Source organism: Zonotrichia leucophrys, chromosome 6, assembly GCF_028769735.1.
Source record: "Zonotrichia leucophrys gambelii isolate GWCS_2022_RI chromosome 6, RI_Zleu_2.0, whole genome shotgun sequence".
NCBI lineage: Eukaryota > Metazoa > Chordata > Aves > Passeriformes > Passerellidae > Zonotrichia > Zonotrichia leucophrys.
Genome location: NC_088176.1, coordinates 17008487 through 17020180, shown reverse-complemented (window position 1 = coordinate 17020180; position 11694 = coordinate 17008487). Strand labels below are relative to the sequence as shown.

At 43.2% G+C, this 11694-nt stretch overlaps 1 protein-coding gene across 1 annotated transcript; it reads left to right on the top strand.

Moving 5' to 3' along the window:
• The first annotated feature begins 914 nt into the window (after window positions 1-914).
• On the top strand, window positions 915-11341 carry LOC135449426 (lysosomal acid lipase/cholesteryl ester hydrolase-like). The gene is made up of 10 exons (XM_064716421.1): window positions 915-931; window positions 1694-1844; window positions 3139-3253; window positions 4732-4930; window positions 5544-5653; window positions 7139-7275; window positions 7865-8005; window positions 9127-9198; window positions 10101-10169; window positions 11108-11341. Exons 2-10 carry the CDS (start codon window positions 1701-1703, stop codon window positions 11339-11341), a joined length of 1221 nt encoding a protein of 406 aa, XP_064572491.1. The 5' UTR covers window positions 915-931; window positions 1694-1700.
• Window positions 11342-11694: the final 353 nt, after the last annotated feature.

The window sequence follows — 11694 nt, the reverse complement described above, 5'->3', positions numbered from 1 at the left end:
AACCATGTATGCCATGGCTACTGTGAAGTTAGATGGACTCTGAAATGCTGACAATCTCTCTCTGGCTGGCTGCTGCTGAGCATAACACCAGCTGCCTTTGCCTGCCTTCCCCCAGCAAGGCTGAACCCTCTGGAGTTCCCTGTCCTTCCCTGACAATCTGTCCTCAGGAACTGCTGCAGGCTTGTGTCTCAGTGCTGGACTTGGCAGATATTTAACAATTGCATCAAAAGTCCATTAAAGGATGGACAGGATGGTGAACACAAACACACCATGGTCATAGAAACCTGTCCTCTTCTTCTGAGGAAGCCCAGCCTGCAAGAGCAGTGGTGTCCCCAGCCACTCCTGGTGAGGCATTCTTACAAGGTGCTGCAATGAGCTGAAGCCTTACACTGCACTAAGTCCCATGGATTCTACTATTGAATATTCAGGTCTACTGCCTGATCTTTATGGTCTTTATACTACTACTCTACTACTACTCTTCTCTTCAGAGGCAACATTCTCTCCTCACACATAAAATAAATCTGATGCATGATGTATGATGTGGCTTTTCCTGAATATGTAAGCACAGTACTGAGCTTCCCGGACCAATCTTTTTTGTGAAAAAAGTCTGGGAAGCTCAGAGAGAGCAGTGTTCCTGCACTCATTGATCTGGATTCTAGAAAATAAAGACTAAAACCTGGCAGCATATCTATTTTACATTGAGTTGGCATAAACGGGTACTAGATCGACTGCACTCTGCAATTTCTATTCAGAAATGCTAATCTGGAATCATCCCAGGAAAGGGCAAGGTCTCACTTCCCCATGACCAATACAAGATTTGCACTATAGACAACCATTTCTAAGAGGTATTGGAGACATGCCTTTGGTAGCACAAAGGCAGTCTCAGGATCTATTGCTCTCTCCTCACAGCTGCTTGCCTGGTGGCCAAAAGGTAAGGCTGACTAGGAACTGACTCATGGGGATTTTGGGGACCCACACATGATCACCTTGTTTGCTCTATATTCTCAGAGGAGCTGATTATGTTCTGGGGCACATCACCCTATGAGGAAATCACAAACTGGCACTGAACATGCAATCATGTTGCCCAACATCCATTAAATCTCTTCACAGAGTGACTGAATTATTCCTGACCCCTTCATGAGTCTCATTATCTGGTCCCTCCCCCCAGCACACCAGTGACAGACACCAGAATAGCATTCAGTCCCAGAAGAAGAGAGGGCAAGCTTAAAGAGAGCCCATCCTGAACCTCTTTCACCTCATTCCTGAGGAGACTGGAAACAAACAGTGCTTTCCTCTCCCTTCACCCCTCCTGCTGGCAGAAGGGTGGAAGCAGATAAAGGGGGGCAAGCTGGGTGACAGTCATCTCAGGTGATCACGCTTCTTTGTCAAGCTTCTGCTAGGCTCGTGCCAAGAGCTGGCCCTGGCTGCCAAGCCCAGTTCTCTTGTAATCTGCAGAGTGCTCAGGCATATTCTTGCATGGTATGCCCAGGTGCTTCCCACTCCTGTTCTGCAATCCTACCTGTTAAACAGGGTGAGTTTGAGACAGCCCATCCCCACACAGGTTGTTACTCAGGCAGTCCCTGGGGAACAGTTCTCAGCCACCTTTAGGAGACTCTGCTCTTGGGTACTCCTGTGGAGTTCCACACTACTCTCTTCCTAACACAAGCACCCCTGCATGTGCTCTTCCACACAGCCCCAAGATGTGGTGCCTCCTCGTGCTGCTCTGCTCCCAGGGAATTGCCTTTTCAGCAGGATTCTCAGCAGGATTCACAGCAGCCTCCAGTGCAGGTGTTGACACAAGCCGCTGCAAGAAGAGTCGCAACCCGGAATGCTTCATGAATGTTGTAAGTTGGGTCACCTTCTTTCCTTTTCTAAAGCTTCTTTTCCAGTTGCATAACTAACACTACTTGTCAGGAAAGCTAAGAAGAGCTCCTTTTGCATCTCCTGTTTTCCCAGCCTGCTGTTTCCAAAACCACTGCCTTAGGGTCACTCCCACCGTGAGGGCTGGCTCTGAACATGCCAGGGACAGATGTGCCTCACTGCATGAGGACAGACACACAGCACTGCAGTGGGGACTGCTGGCTGCTGCCTTTGCTTCCAAGGCTGGGCAGCTCCCCAGAACCTCCTGAGGGGCACTGGAGATCCACAACATGTAATTGTGGTCCCAGTGGCCAGACTCAGCCCTGGCTGTGGACAGAGCACTGACTACTGCTCCAGTCCATGCTAAACTGAACAACACACTTTGCTGCCTGCATTTAGGGTGAAGCCCAACAGATAGATGATAAATGTGGAGCTGTGTCATGGCTCATGATACCTGTTTGCAGTCAGCTTTCTCAACACATGTTGGTATTTCAGGCTACTGCAGAACAGGAGGAATGCAAACCTGGCAGGACAACAAGGAACCTTCCAGCACTAGCCTGGATGAAACCTTGATTTTCCTATCCAAACAATCTGAGCTGCCACAGAGAAAAATGCCTTTGCAGTGAAGGCAAAGGCTGGTTTCTAATCTCAAGTGAAGCAAAGTGTTACCCTTCCATGACAAACTGTTTGCTCAGAACAGTGGTAAGGGAGGTTGAACTGCTTCTTCAGATTCTCTCAATGCAAATTAATCAAAGATGCTTTGCCCTGAGTCACCAAAGGTATCCTCAGAGTGCATGCCAAACTAGGTGTAGGTGGTCCCATTACTCCTTTGACAAGATCTCCACCCTTGTTTGCTTGCCTGTATGACTTGCCTAACCACACTTTTCCAAAAAGGGATTTGTTATGGACCATCCCCACAGGCATTGGCTTTGTCTTACACAGATACAGCTGCATATTTAACCTGTTGAAAGGTACAGTTGTATAAGCCTTGCATAACATGACAAACTACTTCTCAAAAGGGAGCTGGTCGCTCAGCACATTTCTGCTTTGTGCTGGAACAGGGGGCTAAATACCAGATAACCTACATCTAAACAGGCCTGAAGAAGACTTTGTTTTATCTTTTTACAAGATTTGTAATGTTTATTCTCAGCCGTGGTCTCTGTGCCTGGGGCCTTGCACTACCATCAGAGCACATCCCACATCTGCACTGCTCATCTTAGTTGGGCTCTAGAACAGGACAACTGGAACATTAACAAACTCTCCTCTGGCTTTCCACAGAGTGAAATTATCAGGTATCATGGATACCCCAGCGAGGAATATGAAGTTACAACAGAGGATGGATACATTCTTGGTGTTTACAGAATTCCTGCTGGGAGGAATGACCGAAATACAGGTGACAATTACAGGACACAAGTAAGGTCTGAGAGGAGCCAACTCTTACAACGATTCCTATCTTTCCCCTTTTCATGTGCAATGGCGTGTTCCATTCCTTTCCATCTCCACAAGGGCACCTAGTCAGAAGTGCGACTCAAATCCTGAATCCATTTGAAGTCCACACATTCAGTGTCTCTGTCCTTATTTCAGACTCTTCCCTAATAATTTTGTTACATCCAAGGGTTGGAGGCTTTTTTCCCTCAAATGGTCTGGCAGGTAGGCTGGTAAACAGGATTTGGGAAGGTTTTGCCTTAACAACATAAATCATGCACATATAAAATAGTAGCTTGACAACAGAGCCTCTGAGGTTAGGCATATGAATAATTCCCAGGCTTCTGAAGGACAGAGATATTCTTAGGGAAGGAGGAAAGAAACCAGGTTGTCAGTGAAAAGCAAATGCATTTCATCTGTTTCATCACATTTTCTGAATTGAATAAAAATTTCTAGCTGGAATTTGAGGTACCCGGGGTACTGCTACCTTGATTATTAGTCCTTGTTAGTATTATAGAATAATTTATTTGGATGCCTTCCCCTAACTGCATCTCCTTTGGAGATAATTTGGACCAGCCTGACTCTCAAAATAAAGCTAGCCAAGTTACATCAGGGGCCTCTCCCTGCTCAGTGGTTACTTGTGGGAATCCATAAAATCAGAGGGTTTTGGGAAAGCTGCAAAAGGCAGGCATCAGAAACTGCAGAACTGTGATTAGAGCTAGGCAGTAGCCATGAGATAGGTCAGCAGAAAAATTATGTAAGACATAGAAAAGTAAGGACAAAAAGAACAATTATCTGTGTATTAACACTTGTCTAGAATAACTCCCTAAGCTGCAGAAAAGTTTATCTAGTGAGATATTAGGAAGTTCTAAGCTTAATAATGGAGCTCTGTGCATTGTGTTTTAAGGCTTACAAGCAGGTATTGTATTCAAAATAAGCAAGCACTGTTTTAACCAAAGGTACTTGTGCTTATAGTAATTAGAGAAAACTACTGTCAATATGCTTTTGCTATGTGTGATTGGTCAAAAAACTCATGAAGTAAATTGTAACATTAAGTTCTTTGTCTGCTGCCTGGATTAATTAATCCTTCTTTGGACTGATTTTTCTTCCTCTTCCATACACTGTTGTGCCTTGAGCAGTTTCCACCTTTGGGTAGATGGTTTCAGCATGGGGGCTGTAAGCTGCCTTTCCAGTGCAAGAGGAAGTAGGACAAGCATCCTCAGTAAATTCATTATTTGCCAGACCTGTCATAAAATTGTTATGAAATGTCATTAAATGGTTCCTGCTTGCATAGAAAAAATCCTTCAGGTTTCTCAAACCAATATCTATGTATAGTTCTCCTGGGAGCTTCTAGAAGACAGAAACCTCACAAACTGAACTCTGCGCTCCAATATTAAATACACATTAATTGCTGTTCCAATAAAAGTATTTTTTAATCTTTTTCAGGGCAAAGGCCTGCAGTGTTCCTGCAACATGCTTTTCTAGGAGATGCTACTCACTGGATTTCTAACCTGCCCAGCAACAGCCTGGGCTTCGTGCTTGCAGATGCTGGCTATGATGTCTGGTTGGGAAACAGCAGAGGGAACACCTGGTCTCTAAAACACAAGACCCTTAAGCCCTGCCAGAAGGAGTTCTGGCAGTTCAGGTACTCAGTTGAGAGACAAAGACTCAACATAGAAACTCCCAGGGGACTAGATAGCTTCAGCCTGATGGCCTGTACCTAAATCAGCATCAGATCAGGATCTAGAGCAACCCAGGAGAGTAAAGAACCAGACAAAGATGGATGCTCACTACTACCCAGAGTTGGGAACATTGGCTGGGGAAGAGATTTCAGACTGGGAAATGTAACGGGACGCTGAGGAAAAGGGAGACTGTACTGTAAAAGGGAGAACAAGAACCTCATCTGGAACGTGCTGAGCAGTCTTGTCTAGAAATCTGATCTCTCACAGCTGAATTCAGCCAAGACGGAAGGAAATGTGTTTTGTAACCCATGCAGGTGAAAGCCCTGATTAAATTCAGTCCCCCAGGGGCTGCGGCTGTCAGGTGAAAGTGGCACCTGATGCACAGAGCCCAGGGCACCAGGCAGCCAGGCTGCACAGCTGCACCCTCTGCCCATTCCCCAGCTCAGGCAGGGGAGCAGACACTGTGCGGCCTCCTCCTGAATGGCTCCTGCTCGCTGCCATGAACAAAACTGACAGTCAGGAACTCACACTGGGACAGTCACATTGTCTGCCAGCTTTTTCTGTTTCTCCCCACAGCTTCAATGAAATGGGTAAATATGATATTCCAGCAGAGCTGAACTTCATAATGAATAAAACTGGACAGAAGGATGTTTACTATATTGGTCACTCTGAAGGGTCAACTTCAGGTAATGTCAGGAGAATTATTGACAACCATTTGATCAGTAGGTGGCTCTCCCCACTAATTCCCTTATTTTTCTTGTTTGTAGAGAGTTAGAATAAACATACAGCTTTTTCTGTGTTGAGATTTGGAAAATATGCAAAACTTTTCTAAAATCACCTTTGGTTACCCTTAAGAAGCAAATAAACTTAATAGAAGATGCAGTGATAGTTCAACTTTTTAAATAATTACAGACATAATAACAGTCATTTACTGGGTACTGCTTGTCCTGCTATAGGGTAATTTTCTCAGCAACAGGAATTTACATGACATTGTTTTGTATTAAGGCAGACAATTAGAATCATAGAATATCTTGAGCTGGAAGGGACATAGGATCAAAGAAGTCCAACTCCTGGCCCTGCCCAGGCCAGCCCCAACATTCTCATCTTGTGCCTAAGAGCATTGTTCAAACACTTCTTGAGCTCAGGCAGAATTGGTGCTGTGACCCCTGCCCTGGGGACCCTGTTCTTGTGAACAGGATGGAAAAACTGAAAAGATAAAACAGCCCATATAATACATAATTTACATGAATACATTTATTTAAATTAAATTACTTGAAGGCAAGGAAAAATAACCTTAACATTACTAAGTCATGACTTTGTTTCAATCTTACAATTTAAGTTGTAGCTAATGACAGGCTATAACTGGCCACATTGCTGTTTAAAAACACAGTGTCAGAGAACAAAAATCAGGAAAGTAGAAACATTAATAGTTTATTTTCAAGGATCCAGCCTTTGTCATTACTCATTTCATGGCCTCTAAATGCAGCAAATTTTCTTTTAGCATCAGTTGAAAGTTATGATGGTTATGGTTTATGTGTAAGATCCGTGAATGGACATTGATTAGAAAGAAGCCACTGCCAGTGATTAGTGTAAACAGCCAAGAGAAAAAGAGACGAAAGTGTGGAAAAATCATATATCATCACAAATTCTGACCTTTTCTTTTTTTTGCCTCTCATAAGAGTATTTAAGTACCCCCATGGCAAAACAAATCATGCATCTAGGCTTTCTTCATCTGACTGTGGTGCAAGCAATCAGTTGAAAATACTCAAAGCTCCCAGTATTCAGTTAATTATTCTATAGTTTCATGAAATCATAAACATGCATAGATCTTTAGAGACTCTAATTTGAAAAACTCTTTTTTAGTAAGAGTTTCATTAACTTTAGAATTTATGATATCTTCAAAACCTCACTGACGTGTTCCCTACAAAAACGGTTCTGATAAAGATAATGCCCAGACACGTTTTAAACCTTAAAATGAACTTTGCCTCCCAAATAAAATTAGTTTCAGGATTTCAGTTCAACACTTTCCTTAAGTAAAACATGCAGCACAAACACAACAGACCAGGCTGCAAACATGCTATGATGCCTTGTTTTCTACCTGCTGTTCATGTATTTAGTTTGTCTGTGGAGGATACCTTCACTAACCCAGGCTGTCTCTTCTGTGTTTGCAGGCTTCATAGCATTTTATATGTACCCCGAGCTGGCTAAACGAGTGAAAGTGTTCTTTGCTCTGGGCCCAGTGACTGCATGCCCACATGCTACAAGCCCTCTGATTAAGATAACAAATCTTCCTGAACCACTGCTCAGGGTATGTCACTTTTTCCTTCTAAGAGTCCAGTGCCTGACTGATCTTCACAGGGTTCCCTCAGCCTGAGGCTGAGTGTTCCCAAAGAAGTGACAATGCTGACACTGAGCTGGGGATTAATTGAGTGCTCTCAAAAAACTGTTCCCAAACCCTGTGGTGAAAATAGTTAGGATATAGAGCTTGTAGCAGCAGCTCCCACTGAAGTAGGAGACTTGTGAAACTCTGTCCTGTTTTAGGATTCCTTCTGTTTAACTAGAATTTTGCTGGCCTCATGCAGGAGGAGCTAAACCAGAACTGCAATGACAGACATGACAATCTGTAGGACTTAGCAAAATGAGTAGGCATTAGGGTCAGCACGCTAGAAATGGAAGGACAGCTTGCTTGAGGATTGCTGATAGTAATATGAAGGAGGAAAAATAAATGATGTGCCATGGGGAAGAGGGTGTTTTAAGGTGTACTGTGAGGGTAAGCTGTTCCAGCACTCTTTGATTACTGTGTTATGAAGGCTAGGCAACAATTATTAGCAACAATTTTCTGCATAAAATTCTTCTGTAACAAGAAAAAAAGGCATTGCACTTTTCCTTTCCCTCAGTTAATATTTGGCTGCAAAGGAGCTGCCCACCAGATCGAGTTTCTGAAAGGACCCGTGACACAGTTCTGCACAAGCCTGGATAAGTTTTGTGCCCATGTTCTCTGTTACATAGCTGGAGGCAGTGTAAAAAATATCAACACGGTGAGTATGTGCAAGAACACCTACTCGGAGCAAAACTGGAGGGATTTTGGCAGTTGCATTTGTGCACTGTATCCTTGTCTAGTTACTGTCATGCATGTGAATGTACATTGATCACAATGGAGCTCTCAGCAGACCGAGGGAATGCCAGGACTGTCAGCAGTGGGAACATGGATAGGGCTGGTGATGGGTGGGACCAACAGCTGGGCACATTCCAGTGGCAGAGAGAAAGAGCTGAGTTCAAAGTGGAGCTATATTGCATGTGTCAGGATGTATCCTCTTTGGGGCTAAGCCAACCAGATTTTTTGTCACACACAGATGATCTTTAAAAAGAGACAAAGAGTGATGAGTCAGACTTCTTGCCAATACATTTAGCAGTTTTCTTCTTTAGCATATAGACACTGGGGTCCTCTGAACACTGAAATAGCTAAAAGACAGGAGAAAAACCTCTTCTTCTTCTTCCCAATTTTCTATTTGCACCAAAACTTGGTCCCAAAGAACTACTGTAAGGGACTTTTCCTGGCTTTGTTGACCTTAGAACTGGGCCAAACAGCTCCATCCACAAGGAGCAGAGCTACAGAAAGTCCTTCCACTGTGCTGAGGAGTGCAGCACACCTACAGTGGGATTCACAAACACTTGTGCATCAGTCAGAGGGGACAGGAGAGACAGCAGAGTTTTCCCTGTGCTTGCCAATATATGGATGCTGTGGTGCCAATCCCCTTTACAGTGGCCAAAGTATGCAGAAGCTGGCCTGTATAATGTTTATTATTGCAGTGTCTGTAACAACTGGGCCCGTTTTTTTCATCTATAATCCTTTTTAAAAGCACATATGGGAAAGCAGTTAGACTGAATGGCTCAATGCAAAATCAATTGCAGCTTTTGAACTGCAGAGCTAAACCGTGAAGGATATTTCCTGCCTTGCTTAAGTCACTAACATGGTCCTCAGAGCAAGATAGCACAGCTGAAGAAGAATCCAGGGAGATGGAATTGGGACATCTCCCTAACAGAACTATGAAAAATGCTTTGTAAGCTGACTTCTTTAATACAAACTCACTTTCTTCACAGTTTTATTCTGTCACAACACTGGGTCTCTGTCTTTATAAAATGTCTGCTTTCTCTCCAGAGTCGAGTAGATATGTATGTAGGACATTCCCCAGCTGGGACATCGGCACACAACATTTTTCATTGGCGACAGGTACAACTGTAAACTGACATGTAAACTATCTCCTACTACTGCTTTTTATGCAACTGACAGCCTACAGGGAAATCCAGAGGCTCTGGATTTGGGAAACTGACCATCATACCTTCTCACCTCCCGCCATGAGCACCTGCACGTTTAATATGGTCTGGGGTACAGATGTGCTCCTGAAGACAAAGATTCCCAACAGTCAGTCCCACAGGATACAGCTAGCCAGGAAATGGACACAAACCATGAGCAGCTAGTGACTCTATGGTTTATTTTGCCAGCCTCTAATGAAATCAAGTGGATGCAAAGCAAACACAGATACAGGAAGATAGAACAGCAAAGACAATGCATCAGGCAGATTTTTAGCATATACCCAGCTACTTAAATCCTTTAAAGCAAAGGTTTTCTAACTGGGTTTCTCTCACCCTTTATTACAGAACACTCACAAGTGAAATTGCTTGTCATGTTTGTGCAAAAAATTAAATTACCAAAACAAACAAATAACTCCAAGTATTCACTCACCAGTCCTGCAAGGCATATTACAAAGACCTGTAATAGCCCTGACACATTATAGACATTCAGGTTCTGTTTCCATGTGACAGCTGGACCCAATTCTGTATGACAAACAGCAATTCCCACTTTAGTTAAAGTAGTAAAACAAAATTTTAAGTAACAAAACATACTGAGGGTGGAAGATAAGGACCTGGACAGAAAGTTAGCAAGAGAGAAAGCAAGGAAGCCACTTATCCTATGATCTATCCTCAGCACCTTGGAAGCCTGCAACCAGAGAAAGGTGTGGGAATAACACAGTCCACTACCTGAGCCTTGAATTAACTCTCAGGCAGGAATATGCCTCCTGCACTCTACTCCTTCATCTCTCATACCGTTTATTTTGTCTGTCCTTTTAACAGCTAGCACATACAGACCGGTTTCAAGCTTATGACTATGGCTCTAAGGAAAACATGAAGAAATACAACCAGGTAAGACAAAATGGACCCTCTCAGAACTTACCCTTGAGTTTTGGTAAAACTAGTGATAGAAAAACTCAAATTTTAGCACCTGTGAGTATTAGCAAGGGGGAGAGTGGTCTCAGCTGAATCACACACAAGTGTAAAAGTCTATTCACAAACAAGGCAGAGATAGACCTTTACAGACAATTAACAGAAGTTCATTTTGTCTCCCCTACTGATGCTGGGATGTGCTCAATGTCATTTCAAAAATTAATAAGAACAACACCCAAGTCCTAGGACTGGGTGAGTACAGAGCTCTTCACTTGCTCTAAAATTCTCAAAGCTTGTCTTTCATTTAAGAGAGGAATCAGATCTCACAGTGACCTCTCCAGTGGACTGGCAACCATTTCACTTTTAACCAGCACATTTGACTTGCAGTGCTCTGTGCTGTACTAAAATGCTGATTTTCGCAAACAGAAAGGTTCCAGAGCTACAATCAGTCACTTCTATCTCACACACTCAGAAATTTTCTCAGGGAAAATCATAAACAACCAAATTATTTCCTTTCCAGTTCAGTTCCAAGCATGAAAACTAAAAGCAAAAGTTGCACTCTGTGCACCCCAAAAAACTTATAGATCACCTCACCCTGAATATACAGAGGAAAAATCTCCAGAGTCCTTGACTGTTGAATACTGCCACTGTTCTCTCCATGCCCACACTCTGAAGAGCACGAGCAGGACCAAACTGCAGGACAACCCTTAGCCATGCTTTATAGGAAGAACAGGAATAGGATGGGTCATTCCATAGACAGGGAATGGGGTTAGGGCAATGAACAGTAAGAGAGTGACCTTCATCCTTATGGTTTTACTGCAGAGGCAAAAGACAAAGCGAGGTGCTTGCACAGAAACCTTTCTCTAAACACAACTTTGATACCCAGCACTCACTCAGGTCTCCTCCCTCTCTTACAGACTGCTCCTCCTGAGTACAAGATAGAGGAGATAAAGGTGCCAACTGCTGTTTGGAGTGGTGGACAGGACACGTTTGCAGACCCAACAGACACAGCAAAGCTTCTTCCTCGGATCACTAATCTCATTTACCATGAGCATTTTCCTGCATGGGGGCATCTTGATTTCATCTGGGGCCTTGATGCAGCTGAGAAAATGTATCTGAAAATCATTGAATTATTAAGAAAATATTTTTGAAACCATGAGCAGAGTGTTGATTATAAAAACCTCCAAAATTTCTATTTGGCAATAAGGGTGGTAGCTGGGGAAGAGGTAAACACACAGGCACACATAATGGATACTTCTATAGGTATTTATTTGTTCTTATTTATTTCTTGCTTTCCTCATTATTTGAGTTTTTCCATGGTGTTCCTGTGACTGCTGTCTTCCTGAGAAGTCCGAAGTATATAAGAATGAAAGCTGAAAACAAGAATACGTTGGAGTACATATTGCAGGGATCATTAAATCTCAAAAGTTTTTATTTCTACAAGACTAATTTTCCTAAGCCTAAATTCTGTTTTTTCAGATAGATCTTATTTACCCAATTGAGG

Coding starts and splice junctions, on each gene's coding strand:
- LOC135449426 (XM_064716421.1), top strand. CDS start 1,701: ATGTGGTGCCTCCTCGTGCTGCTCTGCTCCCAGGGAATTGCCTTTTCA. Junction 1,845..3,138: donor CGGAATGCTTCATGAATGTT/GTAAGTTGGGTC, acceptor GGCTTTCCACAG/AGTGAAATTATCAGGTATCA. Junction 4,931..5,543: donor AAGGAGTTCTGGCAGTTCAG/GTACTCAGTTGA, acceptor TTCTCCCCACAG/CTTCAATGAAATGGGTAAAT.